The 20,000-nt window shown below is 49.7% G+C and overlaps 1 protein-coding gene across 1 annotated transcript in view; it reads left to right on the top strand.

Annotated features, from left to right (window-relative positions):
* LOC136955760 (protein kinase C-binding protein NELL1-like) overlaps positions 1-20,000 on the top strand; it is a 120,913-nt gene that overhangs the window by 7,538 nt on the left and 93,375 nt on the right. Inside the window, 1 exon segment of the mRNA XM_067249482.1 lies at positions 17,413-17,563. Coding sequence (XP_067105583.1) covers positions 17,413-17,563 — 151 coding nt within the window.

The following is a 20,000-nucleotide window of genomic DNA, read 5'->3' as shown; positions in this document are numbered from 1 at the left end:
AGCTCACAGTCACATTAAAGTGTGTGTTTCTGTGCCCTGCTCAGGCTGTCACTGAGACCAGAGGAGGCCATCAACCCTTTCATCTTTTATGTATGAGTTCCCTTCCAGGTCCCTGTGGTGTTGGTGTGTTTGTGAGTTGTGTGTGTGTTAGGGGAAATCGTACTGGAAAATTATTCTGTCGTTGATAGCTTTCCAAGGAACCAATGTCCCCCCCCCCCCCCACACACACAACCATTTCTAAATTAAAGAACCCTCCTGAGAAGAATATATCAGAGAGACCTTCTTCTGGCACAGCAAACATCTCCCTGTGATGTCATCAGTAAGCGCCAAAAGTGCCCTTGTTAAATGAAGGCTGAATGCTGGGGGAAGGACCAAGGTATTCAGACCGGACTGTCAAAATGGCTGATGTCATTGTATTGGTTAAGGTGAAGCTGAGTCTGTTTAGAGGCATGGGTAAAGACAGGGTTAGAGGCAGTGTTAACAGCAGGGTGCAGTGGTAGACTTGGGAGTCAATAACATGACGGGAAGGAAGGTACTTCTGTTCAGACAGAATCCAGGTCTTCAGGTGACTGAACACAGTCTTTAAGATGTCACCCTGTCCCCTGTCCCCTGCCTCCTGCCTCCTGAGGAGCAGAAAGGTGTGGTTAGGAGGGAGAGGATGGAGGGAGAGGATGGAGAGAGGATGGAGGGAGGGGATGGAGGGAGAGAGAGAGGATAAGGGAAGGAGGAGAGATTTAGAGAGAAGGAGAGGGAGAGAACCCCTCCACCTCCCACAACATGGCATGTATGCTTATTACAACCTGGAGGTGCACATGACAGCCTAGGGTTCACACTCGTATGGTAGTGAAGAAGATGGAGGAGGGAGAGGACTGCTTTACAAAGCAGCACTGAGGTGGATTAGAGAATCACACACACTCACACCAGGACTCCCTCCCCCCCTCTCTCTCTCCACCTTTCTACATCCCCCCCCCCCCCTCTCTCTCTCTCTCTCTCTCTACATCTCTCTCTCTCTCTCTACATCTCTCTCTCTCTCTCTCTCTCTCTCTCTCTCTCTCTACATCTCTCTCTCTCCCTCTCTCTCTCTCTCTCTCTCTCTCTCTACATCTCTCTCTCTCTCTCTCTCTCTCTCTACATCTCTCTCTCTCTCTACGTCTCTCTCTCTCTCTCTACATCTCTCTCTCTCTCTCTACAGCTCTCTCTCTCTCTCTCTCTCTCTCTCTCTGAATGAAGCTCATTATCTCAGCCTCTCCGACTGAGAGAAATGTCACCTCCACTTGTCTCTGATCTCTGGCTGGAACCAAAAATGAGCACAATAACTCCATCATGCCACAATTAAACAATCTCTCTCTCTCTCCTCTCTCTCTCTCTCTCTCTCTCTATCTCTCTCTCTCTCTCTCTCTCTCTCTCTCTCTCTCTCTCTCCACAATTAAACAATGTCTCTCTCCGTCCAGGCTGTGCACGCCTTGCTCCACAGCTGCCGTGTTTCGGCAGGAGAAACCGTTCATAATTACAGCTGCCTAGGCCTTGCTAATGGCATTTTCCGTTATTTTGTTAGACTCAGTCAGGTCGTAATTGCGTTTAGTTTTACGTTCCTAGCTTTCACATCACCTTTTATGGCTTGGATGGGATGTAGTGTTGTGCTTGTAGGTCTCTTCAGACCTGTCCTATGCTGTCGTGGGGGCAGTGTCTCTTCAGACCTGTCCTATGCTGTCCTGGGGGCAGTCGGATGAGTCAGCGTTAAACTCCGTAGACGGACACCATTCCCACTCCATCAGCACTCCTCATCTCTGCCCGGCGCTGTCAAGCCCCAAGCTGTCACTTGCTCAGCGTCGCCACTTTCCTGTCACCCTGAGTTACCATCGCCATGGAGTCACCGCCGGAGCCAGGGTCCATGTGTTTCCTGTCGGTGCGTTGAAGGGTGTCATGGTGACGGTAGCAGCCATGCCTCTGCAGGACCGGGGGAGGGGTTACAGGGGACGGCCTGCACCTTGAACCTCAACGCCTCCAGGCCCCAACAAGCTGCAGAACAGCATGGAGGAAGTGACACGTCTACAGTCGTGAGGCCGCATGGTGAAGACAGAGCCTCTCTCTCACACGAGCTAGAGACTAGCTGGGGGTCTCTCTCTCTCTCTCTGCTTTCTTCCAAAACATCCATCGTTCCTGCACTCATCTTCCTGCAGCAGCCGGCTTCATGTCAACACTTTATTAACATTAAGGCTCGCCTTGCAGGGCTGCAACACAGTTCTGTTAATGTTTTATGGGACTGTGTTTCTGGGGAATGGGAGATGCTAGGAGCCCCTTCACACATAAAGAGAGAGGCTAGAGAGAGGGAGAGAGAGGTTAGAGAGAGGTTAGAGAGAGGGAGAGAGAGGGGGGAGGCAGAGGGAAAGAAAGGAAAGAGATGGGAAAATTAAATAATGAAAAGGAGAGAGGGAAGAAGAGAGAGAGAGAGAGAGAGAAGGGACAAGGGAGAGAGAGAGAAGGTAGAGAGAGAGAGAAGGTAGAGAGAGAGAGGGGAAAGAACGGGGTGAGCAAGATAGTGTGGGAGAGAGAGAGATGCGTCAGGCAGGCAAGTTTATCAATTCCTCGTTAAGCTCTGTACATCTCTCCAGGGTTCAGATCGCTTCGTGTTGTTTGTGGTAAAAAGCAAGGATAACATCTGGAGTTCCATTGATTTTAATAATTCAGCACCTCACTCCATAATCAACCGTGCCCAGATAAAGACCGTGTTCTGGGGAGCAGGAAGAGTTGTCTCTGGAGGAGAACATGAGCAGGAACACATAGAGCGATGTGCTGTTTTGCAGCCCCCGTCCTCCTGGGTGGAACCATGCTCCTTTATTGATGTGCATTTGCTCAGACAAGGGAGGCAGGGAAGATGTGGTGTTTACTCGCTGTGTTCTTCTATTTGGGGGAAAACTGCACAGAATCGTACAGTATTGCAAAGTATCGTAAAGTATGAGATAGTATCGTACAGTTTCGTACAGCATCGTACAGCATCGTACAGCATCGTACAGCATCGTACAGCATCGTACAGCATCGTACAGCAGGGTACAGCATCGTACAGCATCGTACAGCATCGTACAGCATCGTAAAGCATCGTACAGCATCGTACAGCATCATACAGCAGGGTACAGCATCGTACAGCAGGGTACAGCATCGTACAGCAGCGTACAGCATCGTACAGCAGGGTACAGCATCGTACAGCATCGTACAGCATCGTACAGCATCGTACAGCATCATACAGCAGGGTACAGCATCGTACAGCAGGGTACAGCAGCGTACAGCATCGTACAGCATCGTACAGCATCGTACAGCAGGGTACAGCATCGTACAGCATCGTACAGCATCGTACAGCAGGGTACAGCATCGTACAGCATCGTACAGCATCGTACAGCTTCGTACAGCATCGTACAAGTGTCATACAGGAGCAGGCTTGGACAGCGCTCTTCTAAACCTGTGGTGGTTCCTCCACTTGTGTCAACCTTTTTCCGGGGACCAGGCAGAATGCTGTTGTGCTGTTTGGCAGGCTGCAGTGGTGCCCCTGCTTGACCCCTGTTGTGTTTGTCGGGGGCCCTGGCCCTCACAGGAACCCAGCTCTGCCCTGAGTAGCAGCTCCTCTGCCCCCAGACTCTGTCTGCACACTGGGCACGTTTCCCTCAGCAGCCTGGAAGCAGCCTTAACGGAGGTGGAGGTGAATGGGGATGTGGAGTTGAATGGGGAGGTGGAGGTGAAGGTGGAGGTGAATCGGGAGGTGGAGGTAAAGGTGAAGGTGGAGGTAAAGGTGAAGGTGGAGGTGAATGGGGAGGCGGAGGTGAATGGGGAGGTGGAGGTGAATGGGAAGGTGGAGGTGAATGGGGAGTTGGAGGTGGAGGTGAATGGGGAGGTGGAGGTGAAGGTGGAGGTGAAGGTGGAGGTGAATGGGGAGGCGGAGGTGGAGGTGAATGGGGAGGTGGAGGTGAATGTGGAGGTGAATGGGGAGGTGGAGGTGGAGGTCAATGAGGAGGTGGAGGTGTAAGTGGAGGTGAATGAGGAGGTGAATGGGGAGATGGAGGTGGAGGTGAAGGTGGAGGTGAATGGGGAGGTGGAGGTGAAGAGGGATGTGATGCATTTTCTAATTCATCCAACGTCCATCGCAGTTCATGAGGAGAAACAAGAACCCAACCTGCTTCCACGCTGTCGGAACGTGAAGCGCTCCAGGGAGGATTAGACGGCAGTCTAGATGTTGAGATGCCTTCTGCCTGTTCCTCGTCTGACACTGTGATATTAGCTACTACTTAGAGAGCCCAGGGGAGAAGTGATGTACCTCTCTATAGAAGTGTGTCGCCTGACAGATACAAGATTTTGAATGATCTCAGCTTTCAGGGAAGCCTTTTCCTCCTCTTCTGTTCTACCGAGGCGGTGAGTAGCATATCAGGGGAATTCTACTTCTTGCTATCGTATATTTTGCTTCACCGACTCATGGTCTCAGGTTATGGATGTTCAGGTGGAATTCCAACACAAGCAGAATCATGCATTTTCTCTGACGTTTTGGGGAGATTCACACATGAAAGAAACTTGGGGAGTATTAGTTACAGTGTGGTCGTGATATTTACATTTTGTGCCAGTGATGGATCTGGTCAGGCCAGCCTCTCCCCACTAGTGGCCCCTGAGAGTGGGCTGGTCTCCCAAGAGGGGCCCTGAGAGTGGGCTAGTCTCCCAGGAGGGGCCCCGAGAGTGGGCTAGTCTCCCAGGAGGGGCCCCGAGAGTGGCTAGTCACCCAGGAGGGGCCCCGAGAGTGGCTAGTCACCCAGGAGGGCCCCTGAGAGTGGGCTAGTCTCCCAGGAGGGGCCCTGAGAGTGGGCTAGTCTCCCAGGAGGGGCCCTGAGAGTGGGCTAGTCTCCCAGGAGGGGCCCTGAGAGTGGCTAGTCACCCAGGAGGGGCCCTGAGAGTGGCTAGTCACCCAGGAGGGGCCCTGAGAGTGGGCTAGTCTCCCAGGAGGGGCCCTGAGAGTGGGCTAGTCTCCCAAGAGGGGCCCCGAGAGTGGCTAGTCTCCCAGGAGGGGCCCCGAGAGTGGCTAGTCTCCCAGGAGGGGCCCTGAGAGTGGGCTAGTCTCCCAGGAGGGCCCCTGAGAGTGGGCTAGTCTCCCAGGAGGGCCCCTGAGAGTGGGCTAGTCTCCCAGGAGGGGCCCTGAGAGTGGGCTAGTCTCCCAGGAGGGGCCCTGAGAGTGGCTAGTCTCCCAGGAGGGGCCCTGAGAGTGGGCTAGTCACCCAGCAGGGGCCCTGAGAGCAGTGGAGTTGTAGAGGCCTGGTTGATACTGATACTGTGGCTCAAAGCACCAGGCGCTCCAGCAAATTAGCTCTCATCTCAACTGGAGCTATTTTCCTCCTCTGTGTGTGTGTGTGTGTGTGTGTGTGGGAATGGAGGCAAGTATATGCAATTGAAAGGGTGTGTGTGTGTTTGTGTAGGAAACCAGCCGGGATGCATAATGAAACCTGCCCACTGCAGCATGGGGCTGTGGGGACAGTGTGGGCCCAGACTGGGGATGGGATCTCAGCCCAGAGAATTGTTAACCCACACACACACACACACACACGCTGCTTGACACTGTTCCCAGGTCTCCAACAGCCTGCTACTGTGATTACAACACAGAGCTGTGTGATTTGTGTGTGTGTGATGATGTGTGTGGTGTGTGTGTGATGATGTGTGTGGTGTGTGTGTGATGATGTGTGTGGTGTGTGTGTGATGATGTGTGTGGTGTGTGTGTGTGTGCAGGTCACATTTTCTTCAATGCAAATATAAACCAACACACATCCAATATCGTTTGTGTTCTAATATTCCCCTGGAGTTTCCATTAGAGCTGAACAGCAAGGCTTCATAAGGGGTCTTGTATTATGCATCTAGCGACGCACCACTACCCATATTCCCCTGAAGGAGAAACACATTAAGACCCACAGTGGCAGATATCCACTTTCAACCCATGATTTGTATTATTATTATCACCATTATTTCCGGGCACTCTGTGTGATGGTGTACAGGTAATAAAGTAATAGTTCGAGTAATAAAGTCCAGTCTCCTCTCCAGGAGAGTCAGAGAGGTGACAGAATCAGAGAGGTGACAGAGAGAGTCAGAGAGAGTCAGAGAGTTGACAGAGAGAGTCAGAGAGAGTCAGAGAGGTGACAGAGAGAGTCAGAGAGAGAGTCAGAGAGGTGACAGAGAGAGTCAGAAAGAGTCAGAGAGGTGACAGAGAGAGTCAGAGAGGTGACAGAGAGAGTCAGAGAGAGAGTCAGAGAGGTGACAGAGAGTCAGAGAGGTTAAAGAGAGAGTCAGAGAGAGTCAGAGAGAGTCAGAGAGGTTAAAGAGAGTCAGAGAGAGAGTCAGAGAGAGAGTCAGAGAGAGAGTCAAAGACGTGACAGAGTCAGAGAGGTGACAGAGAGTCAGAGAGTCAGAGAGGTGACAGAGAGAGAGTCAGAGAGAGAGTCAGAGAGGTGACAGAGTCAGAGAAGTGACAGCGAGAGTCAGAGAGGTGACAGAGAGAGTCAGAGAGATGACAGAGAGGTGACAGAGAGGTGACAGAGAGGAGACAGAGAGGTGACAGAGAGAGTCAGAGAGGTGACAGAGAGAGTCAGAGAGGTGACAGAGAGAGAGTCAGAGAGAGTCAGAGAGGTGACAAAGAGTCAGAGAGGTGACAAAGAGAGAAGAGCTGTCGCATGACAAAGATTAAGTCTGAACTCGGGCTGAAACGATTTGTAGACGTTATCGACAACATTGTCGACGAAAATTTCTGTTGTCGAGAAGTTGTTCTATCTATATCTCTATGTATCTATCTATCTCATATTACTCATTTTAACCTTTGTGTTATCTTCGGATCATTCTGACCCATCAGTCATTGTGACCGACCGTCGTATTGCGTCAAATTTACCTCATACAAAAACAAAGTGTAGCATTTTCTTTTAACCGTTGGGCTGTCTCAGACCCCCCACATTGCGAAGGTTAAAAGAAAAATATTTTTGTTTGTTTTTGTATTGGGTAAAATTGGGTAAACACAACGATGGTTCGTTATGAACCTTTGGGTCATGTGACCCGAAGGCAGCACAAGGGTTAAGGGCCTGCAATAACAGGATTTGATCAGTTCAGCGCTGTAGCGCTAGCCTGTAACGCTAGCCTGTAACGCTAGCCTGTAGCGCTAGCCTGTAACGCTAGCCTGTAACGCTAGCCTGTAACGCTAGCCTGTAGTGCTAGCCTGTAGCGCTAGCCTGTAACGCTAGCCTGTAGCGCTAGCCTGTAACGCTAGCCTGTAACGCTAGAAACTCACACGAGAGTCGTATCCCATCAACATTGTTTCCCGCCTTGCAAAGCAGGAGGTTGCAAACAACGTCTGTCATTAATGTTTAATCAATGCAGATACAACCAATAGAATGGTTGAGGAGCTGTAGGAAGGTAAGCTGTGCCAGCCTGGAAGACTCACACACACACTCATTCAGACAGCACTCACCTCATACTCCAGTCATCACACAATCAATATTAGCTCCTGTGTCTGTGCTGCTAAATGTGTCTGTTGGCTGTGTTGTCACCTCCCTCCAGACTCAGTCAAATGCTGAAGGACCTGAGGGTGGGTGACCGGGATGCTATGCACCTTCTCCTTGGGTGACCGGGATGCTATGCACCTTCTCTTGAGTCTAACATTCCCAGTGGAATCTGACAACAGCATGTGTTGGTTAATGGCAGTCCCATCCTTTAAGGCTGCAGGGTGGAACTCAGAGATGTGGCAGAAATTCCTTCACATTTTGTTCATTATTTTAAGCTTTATTTCATTAAGTGGGCACTTTATTTCCCAAAGAAACTTACAGGAACCTACGACCTCTGGGTCTGCATGACTGAGCTGTGCTGCATTTATTATTAACAGTAACATTATTATGAGGGTCCAAACTAGGACTGTTTGCTGCGTGGTGGAGATCCTTCAGAACCATATGAGCTCCCACACACACACACACACACACACACACACACACACACACACACACACACACACACACACACACACACACACACACACACACACACACACACACACACACACACATGTCACCAAGTGGTTTCTTTTGAGATGAAGCTGTAGTTCAGTAAGGGTTTAATACATCTCGAAACGTGGTTTTGTTGCTGTGGTGTTTGACTGTTTGTGAAGTACTGTACTTGACCTTGTGATGCAACTCAGAGTGAAATATGACCTGCCCTTGCAGCTTTGTGCCTCACATACCAATTTTTGCCTCTGACCCATTTCTAACCCAAGCCCTATCTCCCTGCAAAAATATTGTTTGTTTAAACGTTGATTTTTTTAAACAAAACTTTTGAAATGTACTTAAGTAAAAAGTAGCCATTACTACACCTGTTTTAGTGTCACGCTGGTAACTGGACCTCAGACCATATTAATACATGAATACAAAAAAACACTATTCTCCAGGAATCTTTGAAAGGAGAGGAGAGAGGAGAACAGAGAAGTCTAAAACAGATTAAAGCAGAGCAGAGTACAATAGAGTATAGTAGAGTCCTACATTTACATTTACATTTAGTCATTTAGCAGACGCTCTTATCCAGAGCGACTCACAGTAAGTACAGGGACATTCCCCCCGAGGCAAGTAGGGTGAAGTGCCTTGCCCAAGGACACAACGTCATTTGACACGGCCATAATTGAACCAGCAACCTTCAGATTACAAGCCCGATTCCCTAACCACTCGGCCACCTGACTCCCCCATGTCCTCATCAATGATGCAACCTTTTTTTTTTTTTTTTTCAACCATTAGAAACGTAAAAAAAAACAAAAACGTTCTAAATGTAAAAAAATACGTTTCATAAAAATTCTGCCCCCAAATTATTTTAGGAGAATGTAATTTTTCAACTTTTTTCTACTTTGGTAAAAAATAATAATATTAAACATGTAGAAACGTTGTTTATTTTGTATAATAAAAAAATAAAGAAATGGTTTTGCTATTTTTGTTTGCCACTTTTTTAGCTAAAAAAAAAAAGAAACAAAGGTTGCATCACCCAGCCCCGCACCCAGACCCTTCTCTGCCCCCAGCCCCGGCCCCGCCCCCAGACCCTTCTCTGCCCCCAGCCCCGGCCCCGCCCCCAGACCCTTCTCTGCCCCCAGCCCCGGCCCCGCCCCCAGACCCTTCTCTGCCCCCAGCCCCGGTGCTGCAGGTCTGGAGCAGCTGAAAGCAGGGCAGCTCCTCAGGGAGAGACATGGTTGGCTGAGCTCCTTCTACAGCCTCCCCCAACTCCCCCCACCTCCCCCTTTCCCTCTCCCACCTCTCTCCCCTCTCTGTCCCCCACCTCCCCCTTTCCCTCTCCCCCCTCTCTCTACCCCACCTCCCACCTCTCCCTCCCCCCTCTCTCCCCCACCTCCCCCCTCTCTCCCCCACCTCCCACCTCTCCCTCCCCCACTTCTCCCTCCCCCCTCTCTCTCCCCCACCTCCCACCTCTCCCTCCCCCCTCTCTCTCCCCCACCCCCCCCAGCATCATCACCGGCCTTCATCCTCCATCATCCCTCCCCAGAGCCCAGCTGCAACAGTCAGGCTGCAACACTCAGGGTGTTGCAGCTCTGAATAGCTCTCAACACACGGCTGCAAGGACGGCAGCTGCCGGGGCCGAGAGGCAGAGAAGAAGGAGACGTTGTTGTGGAGAAATAGAAATACCTGAGAGAACATGTGGCACCAGTAAGACACAGCTGGTGTCAGGGACCTCATTGGTGTTTGTGTCTGTGCTGATGTGTGTGTGTCTGGTGTGTGTGTCTGCATGTGTATGTGCTGGTGTGTGTGTGTCTGGTGTGTGTGTGTGTCTGGTGTGTGTGTGTCTGGTGTGTGTGTGTCTGGTGTGTGTGTGTGTCTGGTGTGTGTGTGTGTCTGGTGTGTGTGTGTCTGGTGTGTGTGTGTCTGGTGTGTGTGTGTGTCTGGTGTGTGTGTCTGGTGTGTGTGTCTGGTGTGTGTGTGTCTGGTGTGTGTGTCTGGTGTGTGTGTCTGGTGTGTGTGTGTCTGGTGTGTGTGTGTCTGGTGTGTGTGTCTGGTGTGTGTGTCTGGTGTGTGTGTGTCTGGTGTGTGTGTGTCTGGTGTGTGTGTGTCTGGTGTGTGTGTCTGGTGTGTGTGTGTCTGGTGTGTGTGTGTCTGGTGTGTGTGTGTCTGGTGTGTGTGTCTGGTGTGTGTGTCTGGTGTGTGTGTGTCTGGTGTGTGTGTGTCTGGTGTGTGTGTCTGGTGTGTGTGTCTGGTGTGTGTGTGTCTGGTGTGTGTGTGTCTGGTGTGTGTGTGTCTGGTGTGTGTGTCTGGTGTGTGTGTGTCTGGTGTGTGTGTGTCTGGTGTGTGTGTCTGGTGTGTGTGTGTGTCTGGTGTGTGTGTGTCTGGTGTGTGTGTCTGGTGTGTGTGTGTCTGGTGTGTGTGTGTCTGGTGTGTGTGTGTCTGGTGTGTGTGTCTGGTGTGTGTGTGTCTGGTGTGTGTGTGTCTGGTGTGTGTGTGTCTGGTGTGTGTGTGTGTCTGGTGTGTGTGTGTCTGGTGTGTGTGTGTCTGGTGTGTGTGTGTCTGGTGTGTGTGTGTCTGGTGTGTGTGTCTGGTGTGTGTGTGTCTGGTGTGTGTGTGTCTGGTGTGTGTGTGTGTCTGGTGTGTGTGTGTCTGGTGTGTGTGTGTCTGGTGTGTGTGTGTGTCTGGTGTGTGTGTGTCTGGTGTGTGTGTCTGGTGTGTGTGTGTCTGGTGTGTGTGTGTCTGGTGTGTGTGTGTCTGGTGTGTGTGTGTGTCTGGTGTGTGTGTGTCTGGTGTGTGTGTGTGTCTGGTGTGTGTGTGTCTGGTGTGTGTGTGTGTCTGGTGTGTGTGTGTCTGGTGTGTGTGTGTGTCTGGTGTGTGTGTGTCTGGTGTGTGTGTGTCTGGTGTGTGTGTGTCTGGTGTGTGTGTGTGTCTGGTGTGTGTGTGTCTGGTGTGTGTGTGTGTCTGGTGTGTGTGTGTCTGGTGTGTGTGTGTCTGGTGTGTGTGTCTGGTGTGTGTGTGTCTGGTGTGTGTGTGTGTCTGGTGTGTGTGTCTGGTGTGTGTGTGTGTCTGGTGTGTGTGTGTGTCTGGTGTGTGTGTGTCTGGTGTGTGTGTGTGTCTGGTGTGTGTGTGTGTCTGGTGTGTGTGTGTCTGGTGTGTGTGTGTCTGGTGTGTGTGTGTGTCTGGTGTGTGTGTGTCTGGTGTGTGTGTGTCTGGTGTGTGTGTGTGTCTGGTGTGTGTGTGTGTCTGGTGTGTGTGTGTCTGGTGTGTGTGTGTCTGGTGTGTGTGTCTGGTGTGTGTGTGTGTCTGGTGTGTGTGTGTGTGTGTGTGTGTGTGTGTCTGGTGTGTGTGTGTCTGGTGTGTGTGTGTCTGGTGTGTGTGTGTCTGGTGTGTGTGTCTGGTGTGTGTGTGTCTGGTGTGTGTGTCTGGTGTGTGTGTGTCTGGTGTGTGTGTCTGGTGTGTGTGTGTCTGGTGTGTGTGTCTGGTGTGTGTGTGTCTGGTGTGTGTGTGTCTGGTGTGTGTGTGTGTCTGGTGTGTGTGTGTGTGTGTGTGTGTGTGTGTGAGGCTGTGTGTGTGTGTGTGTGTGTGTGTGTGTGTGTGTGAGGCTGTGTGTGTGTGTGAGGCTGTGTGTGTGTGTGAGGCTGTGTGTGTGTGTGAGGCTGTGTGTGTGAGGCTGTGTGTGTGAGGCTGTGTGTGTGTGAGGCTGTGTGTGTGTGTGAGGCTGTGTGTGTGTGTGAGGCTGTGTGTGTGTGTGAGGCTGTGTGTGTGTGTGTGTGTGTGTGAGGCTGTGAGGCTGTGTGTGTGTGTGTGTGTGTGTGAGGCTGTGTGTGTGTGTGTGTGTGTGTGAGGCTGTGAGGCTGTGTGTGTGTGTGTGTGTGTGTGAGGCTGTGTGTGTGTGTGTGTGTGAGGCTGTGTGTGTGTGTGTGTGTGTGTGTGTGAGGCTGTGTGTGAGGCTGTGTGTGTGTGTGTGTGTGTGTGAGGCTGTGTGTGTGTGTGTGTGTGTGTGTGAGGCTGTGTGTGTGTGTGAGGCTGTGTGTGTGTGTGAGGCTGTGTGTGTGTGTGAGGCTGTGTGTGTGTGTGTGTGTGTGTGAGGCTGTGTGTGTGTGTGTGTGTGTGTGAGGCTGTGTGTGTGAGAGAGGCTGTGTGTGTGAGGCTGTGTGTGTGTGAGGCTGTGTGTGTGTGTGAGAGGCTGTGTGTGTGTGAGGCTGTGTGTGTGTGTGAGGCTGTGTGTGTGTGAGGCTGTGTGTGTGTGTGAGGCTGTGTGTGTGTGTGAGGCTGTGTGTGTGTGTGAGGCTGTGTGTGTGAGGCTGTGTGTGTGTGAGGCTGTGTGTGTGTGAGGCTGTGTGTGTGTGTGAGGCTGTGTGTGTGTGTGTGTGAGGCTGTGTGTGTGTGTGAGGCTGTGTGTGTGAGGCTGTGTGTGTGAGGCTGTGTGTGTGTGAGGCTGTGTGTGTGTGTGAGGCTGTGTGTGTGAGGCTGTGTGTGTGAGGCTGTGTGTGTGTGAGGCTGTGTGTGTGAGGCTGTGTGTGTGTGAGGCTGTGTGTGTGTGTGAGGCTGTGTGTGTGAGGCTGTGTGTGTGTGAGGCTGTGTGTGTGTGTGAGGCTGTGTGTGTGTGTGAGGCTGTGTGTGTGAGGCTGTGTGTATGTGAGGCTGTGTGTGTGTGTGAGGCTGTGTGTGTGTGTGAGGCTGTGTGTGTGTGTGAGGCTGTGTGTGTGTGTGAGGCTGTGTGTGTGTGAGAGGCTGTGTGTGTGTGTGAGGCTGTGTGTGTGTGAGGCTGTGTGTGTGTGTGAGGCTGTGTGTGTGTGTGAGGCTGTGTGTGTGTGTGAGGCTGTGTGTGTGTGTGAGGCTGTGTGTGTGTGTGAGGCTGTGTGTGTGTGAGGCTGTGTGTGTGTGAGGCTGTGTGTGTGAGGCTGTGTGTGTGTGTGAGGCTGTGTGTGTGTGTGAGGCTGTGTGTGTGTGTGAGGCTGTGTGTGTGAGGCTGTGTGTGTGTGAGGCTGTGTGTGTGAGGCTGTGTGTGTGTGTGAGGCTGTGTGTGTGTGTGAGGCTGTGTGTGTGTGTGAGGCTGTGTGTGTGAGGCTGTGTGTGTGTGAGGCTGTGTGTGTGTGTGAGGCTGTGTGTGTGTGTGAGGCTGTGTGTGTGTGAGGCTGTGTGTGTGTGTGAGGCTGTGTGTGTGTGAGGCTGTGTGTGTGTGTGAGGCTGTGTGTGTGTGTGTGAGGCTGTGTGTGTGTGTGAGGCTGTGTGTGTGTGAGGCTGTGTGTGTGAGGCTGTGTGTGTGAGGCTGTGTGTGTGTGAGGCTGTGTGTGTGTGAGGCTGTGTGTGTGTGTGAGGCTGTGTGTGTGTGTGTGTGAGGCTGTGTGTGTGTGTGAGGCTGTGTGTGTGTGTGTGTGAGGCTGTGTGTGTGTGTGAGGCTGTGTGTGTGTGTGTGTGAGGCTGTGTGTGTGTGTGAGGCTGTGTGTGTGTGTGAGGCTGTGTGTGTGTGAGGCTGTGTGTGTGAGGCTGTGTGTGTGTGAGGCTGTGTGTGTGTGAGGCTGTGTGTGTGAGGCTGTGTGTGTGTGTGAGGCTGTGTGTGTGTGAGGCTGTGTGTGTGTGAGGCTGTGTGTGTGTGTGAGGCTGTGTGTGTGTGAGGCTGTGTGTGTGTGTGAGGCTGTGTGTGTGTGTGAGGCTGTGTGTGTGTGTGAGGCTGTGTGTGTGAGGCTGTGTGTGTGTGAGGCTGTGTGTGTGTGTGAGGCTGTGTGTGTGTGAGGCTGTGTGTGTGAGGCTGTGTGTGTGTGAGGCTGTGTGTGTGTGTGAGGCTGTGTGTGTGTGTGAGGCTGTGTGTGTGTGTGAGGCTGTGTGTGTGTGTGAGGCTGTGTGTGTGTGAGGCTGTGTGTGTGTGAGGCTGTGTGTGTGTGAGGCTGTGTGTGTGTGTGAGGCTGTGTGTGTGTGAGGCTGTGTGTGTGTGAGGCTGTGTGTGTGTGTTTGAGGCTGTGTGTGTGTGTGAGGCTGTGTGTGTGTGAGGATGTGGGCCATGTGGAGATCCAGCACCAGCCAGACTCTCCACACACAGAGACTCACTTTGATCTGACTACAGAGACGTGTGAGAGAGTGTGTGTGTGTGAGAGAGAGGATCTGTGTGTGTTAGCTCCTGAACGTTTTACTCTTTCTAGCTTACATGTTGTTAAATGCACACACAGATTTCATATATAATATTTTTTGTTTGCTTTATTTGGACAGAGATGGAAAAGAGAGAGAGAGAGAGAAAGGAGGGAGATGGAGAGATAGGGAGAGAAATGGAGAGAGAGAGAGAAATGGAGGGAGATGGAGAGAGCGAGAGAGAGAGAGAAAGGAGGGAGAGAGAGAGAGAGTGGCCCGGGGGGTGTTTACACCTGAGACTCTACGGTGAGGCCGTAGCTTACATGGTAGGTCACCGGTGGTTGGGGTTGTGTGTGTGTGTGTGTGCGCAAGTGCGTGTGTTCTTAAAGTGTTGATTATCGTGATCAACCAAGACCAACTTCAGCAAAGAGCTTGACTGACGTGGACCTGAGTGTTCTATATGGCGTGAAATTAGTGCCAGGAGAGCGAGCTCTGTAAAAACGATTTGTAACTTGCAAAAAAGATTTGTGTCTCTGTAGAAAATGATTCGTGTACTTGCAAAAAAAAGTTTTGTGTCTCCGTAGAAAAAGGCAAGATTTGTGTACTTGCATAAAAGATTTGTAACTTGCAAAAAAGATTCGTGTACTTGCAAAAAAAGTTGTGTATCCGTAGAAGAAGGCAAGATTTGTGTACTTGCATAAAAGATTTGTAACTTGCAAAAAAGATTCGCGTACTTGTAAAAAAAAGTTTTGTGTCTCCGTAGAAGAAAACGATTCGTGTACTTGTAAAAAAAAGTTTTGTGTCTCCGTTGAAGAAAAAGATTCGTGTAATTCGTAAAACTATACTATGTACCCTTAGTATAGTTAGTCCACATATTTAAATTTTAGGTATATGTTTATTGTATGCACCTTCCTGCCAAAGCAAATTCCTTGTCTGTGCAAACTTTCATGGCGAATAAATCCCTTTCTGATTCTGATTCTGAAAAGTTTTGTGTCTCCGTAGAACAAGGCTGGAACAATGCTCCCAAAACCATCTAAGCCAATCAAATATAGGCATTTCTGTGTCTAGTATCATTGGACATTTTCGTCTGTCTATCACACAAAGAACGTCAGCGAATAAGAACAAAACTAGAATGCTGATGATTTCAATGGCGAGTCATTTGGTAAGTAGCTAGTTCAAAATATCCATGGGCATGTACCTTTAATGCAACATTTAAAGATTATTCGGTTAGCACACTCTTAACAGTATAAATTAATGGATAAGAGTCGTAGTAAGTTGAATAGTTTAATGTAAATATGCACCTCGTATGCACCTTCCTGCCAAAGCAAATTCCTTGTCTGTGCAAACTTTCATGGCGAATAAATCCCTTTCTGATTCTGATTCTAAATATGTATACGGATATTTAATTAGACGTCATCAAACCTAGCATTAGTTGGACAATGTGCAGCTAAATGGCAGGGAACTGCCGCGAAATCACTCAATATAGTTAGTGGTTTTCATTCGAAAAGAAAGCTGCAGTAAATAATACACTCTAGAGTGACAGATCCATATATTTTTAATTTATGCGCTTAACTTTCCCAGCCAACATTTGAGATCTATCCAGTGTGTCCAGCTCATGTTTAGTTTAGCATGGCGAATACACCAACATTAAAACACATGTAAAGTTGTGAACGCTTAGTATGATGCTTACCGGCTGCAATTTAGCTGCACATTGTCCAACTAATGCTAGGTTTAATGACTGGTCGTCTAATTAAATATCCGTATACATATTTACATTAAAAAACTATTCAACTTACTACGACATTCATTTATACTGTTAAGAGTGTGCTAACCGAATAATCTTTAAATGTTGCATTAAAGGTACATGCCCATGGATATTTTGAACTACTTACCAAATGACTCGCCATTGAAATCATCAGCATTCTTGTTTTGTTCTTATTCGCTGACGTTCTTTGTGTGATAGACAGACGAAAATGTCCAATGATACTAGACACAGAAATGGCTATATTTGATTGGCTTAGATGGTTTTGGGAGCAGTGTTCCCGCCTTCTTCTACGGAGACACAAAACTTTTTTTTACAAGTACACAAATCTTTTTCTTCTACGGAGACACAAAACATTTTTTTACAAGTACACAAATCTTTTTCTTCTACGGAGACACCAAACTTTTTTTTACAAGTACACAAATCCTTTTTGCAAGTTACAAATCTTTTTTGCAAGTACACAAATCTTGCCTTCTTCTACGGAGACACAAAACTTTTTTTTGCAAGTACACGAATCATTTTCTACAGAGACACAAATCTTTTTTGCAAGTTATAAATCGTTTTTACAGAGCTCGCTCTCCTGGCACTAATTTCACGCCATAGTTCTGCGGACAAGACGAGCGTCTTCTCTGTGTCATACTGCATCATCTGGAGGGATGTTCTAGAACACTGCCTGTCTTACTGCATCATCTGGAGGGATGTTCTAGAACACTGCCTGTCTTACTGCATCATCTGGAGGGATGTTCTAGAACACTGCCTGTCTTACTGCATCATCTGGAGGGATGTTCTAGAACACTGCCTGTCTTACTGCATCATCTGGAGGGATGTTCTAGAACACGGCCTGTCTTACTGCATCATCTGGAGGGATGTTCTAGAACACTGCCTGGGTTAGGGTTCTCTCTCTGCCTGTCTTTCATCCAGCATGAGGTGGCCACTGCAGGTGGCTACTGCAGGGTTCAACAGAAACGTCAAACTCACTGGTTAACCATTTCTGCCCAAGGCTGGACACACACCAACACTCACACACACACACACTCTCACTCACACACACCAACACACACTCACACTCACACACACACTCACACAGGTCATGTTTTGTTGTATTACTTCTCCTGCTGTTCTGATAGTGTGAAGCTTTTCCAGTCGGTTGCAATAGTACACACAGACACACACACACAGCATGACGTTGCTGGTGAGTGAGCAGTGTGTGTCAAATGGGGAGGTGTGTTAGGCTGCATGGGCCTTGATGCAACGTGTCACTTCCTGTCTCAACACCTCTCCTTCCTGACAGCCGAGTCTCAGGGACCCCCCCCCCCCCTCTCGGCCCCCGGGAGCAGCTTACACACAGCCCTGATTGCTTTTCTCTCTCCCACCCCTCTTTCCCCCCCTCTCCCCCCTTCTCTCTCTCTCTCTCTCTCTCTCTCTCTCTCTCTCTCTCTCTCTCTCTCTCTCTCTCTCTCTCTCTCTCTCTCTCTCTCTTTCCCTCCCTCTTTCTCCCTCCCTCCCTCTCTCTCTCTCTCTCTCTCTCTCTCTCTCTCTCTCTCTCTCTCTCTCTCTCTCTGTCTCTCTCTCTGTCTCTCCCCCCCTCTCTCCTCTCCTCAGATGTGGGGAGGGCCGTGCACGCCCCCGCTCACGTCAGTGAGAAGGTTGTGCAGCTCTTCAGGAGGGGTAGTGAGTTTACCTTTCTGGCCTCCATCCAGCAGAAGACCTCCACCTCCGGAGTCATCTTCTCCATCCACGAGTCTGAGCACAGGTAGAGTCTCTAAACCTCCTCCTCCTGCTCCTCCTCCTGCACCTCCTCTGCCTGTCTGTCTGCCTGTCTGCCTGTATGTCTGCCTGTCTGCCTGTCTGCCTGGCTGTCTGTCTGCCTGTCTGGCTGTCTGCTCCATGTTCAGCTCCTGTCAATGTCTTTAGGTGTGACCCTGATGGAGCTGAGCTCATGGGAGGAATGTTCACCTTCTTCATTCCTGAGACGTCAGCAGATTAATCTCCCTCCATTGCAGGAGAGATCCATCTCAGATTGTTCTCTCTGTGAGAGTCATACAGGGCAGGCAGAGATTCCTGCAAGTCTTGAAACAGACTTTTTCCTCTGTGCTGCCTGTCAGACTGACTGCTAAATGTCAGGAGAGAAATTCGGGGAAGGGGATGTGTAAAAGTGTTTCATGATCTGAACTCTTTTGAATTCATGTTAAATCTCTCTCTGGGTCTCTGGTTGAGGACAGAAATAACCACCTAGACTAAAGTCTAGAATGACTTAACAGTTTCCCTTGATAGGCTGGATGCTAGAAGAGGTGATTAACACTTTAATTATCTAGGCCATCAATGTTTTCTGGAAGAATGATAATGACTAGTGCAGCACCTGTTGGTGGCTTGTGAGATCCGTGGCTCCATTAAGGGGGCTCCACCTGGAAGCTAACACCTTTATATCTTCATTCCTCGCAAACTGCTAACCGGTCATCAGAACAGCTTGACACTGCAAATTCTTGGGTCCTGAGCAGTACACCTGCTCATTTTAACTTCATACAGTGCCCTGTTCTCTAGATAATTGGGCCACAGTCACACACACACACACACACACAGACTCCTGCCTTTAGAATTCGATCATGCATCGTTAAGATTTTTTTTTTAATCCAATGCGGCTCACGGTGGGGATTTGAACCTGCAGCCTTTTGATCTTCAGTCTACGTCTCTACCCACTGAGCTCTGAAAGATCCAAAGGTGCTTTAATGTGTTCTCTTGCCCTGCGTCAGTGCTAGCAGGATGCAGAACCGTGTCTGTACTAACGACTTAGGGAGCAAGTTCGGAGAAGGAATCTGATTAGTTGCAAAGTTCCCTTTTACATTTTTACCAACTGCAGCTCTGAAGCAGAGTATTAGCATCACTATGGCTTTAGAAAATGAACCATACACATCCCGAAGAGAATACGTGCAGTCAAAGCCAGTGTATTCCAATGCTGAGGTTGAGTTAGCAGGCAGGGAAGAGTGTACGTTGTGGAGAGAGCTCTGGGGCAGCCAGGGCTTTGTCCCGTCCCTGGAAGTCTTCCCCTGGCTCCTTCCTGCATGGACGCTGTGCTCCTTCAGTTCCACAACCACACAGCCCTCCATTCAGCCAACAGCCTGTACCCCTCCGCCCCAACACAATCAGGACGTGCTCTCTCCTCCCTGCTCCCCCTTCCTTGCCCCCCCTCCGCCTCCTGCCCTACGCTCAGGATAATCAGCGCGCTCTCCCCTCACAAACCCTTTCCCCACCAACCTTTTTGGAGAGAAAATGCATTTCCGATGCAAGCATTTCTTAGTTGACTGCAAAAAAAACACCCGCCCTGTCCATGTTTAGTACCCAGGGAGTCAAGAGTGGAGACGTTTTTTAGCATGTTTTCAAGCGTGTTCCTAAGAGCTGATTGGAGGAGAGAGTCTGTGTTTCTGCTCAGCCAGCAGTTTGTGTGGCCTCTGAACTGTGGTCATTGTGCAGGGTGGCGAGTGTGATGAGTTTGTGATGAGCAAACTCAAAGCCTGTCTCCTCTCACCTCCCCTCTCACACCAGAGACACACAGGACCTCATGTATGTACATTTGCAAACGTTGCATTATCAGCGCCATGGCCCACCCGCGGACAGCGGACGCTGAGATACTTCAGCTTATGTCGTAACCAACCCTGCAGTTCATCGAGTAATCAGCGCCTTTCTCCGCCCACTATACCGTACATTGCGAGCATTTAAACGCGCAATTGAATGGGCCTCCTTCTCTCTTTCTATCATGGATCAGCCACCAAAGTCAAAACAGCAAAAACAAAGATTTAGTGATAACGAAGTTGATGTGCTTGTTCATGAGGTAACAGCAAATTTAAATATTATACAAGGCCGGAATTCCCCACCAACACAAACTGTAATATTGCATGGCTGCTTAATGTGTAACGCCTAATGATTTTGTGTTCACTCAACTGAAAAAGTGTGATTCTTGCGGCAAAAATCCTTTCAGCTCGTCTCCTTGGCCTATGTCTTCGTCATTCATACATACCGCGGAATACATAATTAGGCGCACTTTACGCATCCCCTCCCATCTCTTTATGGGAAACTGCCACTTTCCCCTTGACCCTCCCGTGAATGCATATGCATGACACGGAAAAGCGCAATATGCCATTGTCAGTTCCCACGACAGGCAGTTTGCGCTTTTACCTCAGTGAGGGTGCTATTGC

Source organism: Osmerus mordax, chromosome 13 (genome assembly GCF_038355195.1).
Source record: "Osmerus mordax isolate fOsmMor3 chromosome 13, fOsmMor3.pri, whole genome shotgun sequence".
Lineage (NCBI taxonomy): Eukaryota > Metazoa > Chordata > Actinopteri > Osmeriformes > Osmeridae > Osmerus > Osmerus mordax.
Note: the sequence above shows the minus strand (reverse complement) of the source record. Positions and strands in the feature narration are given on the sequence as shown.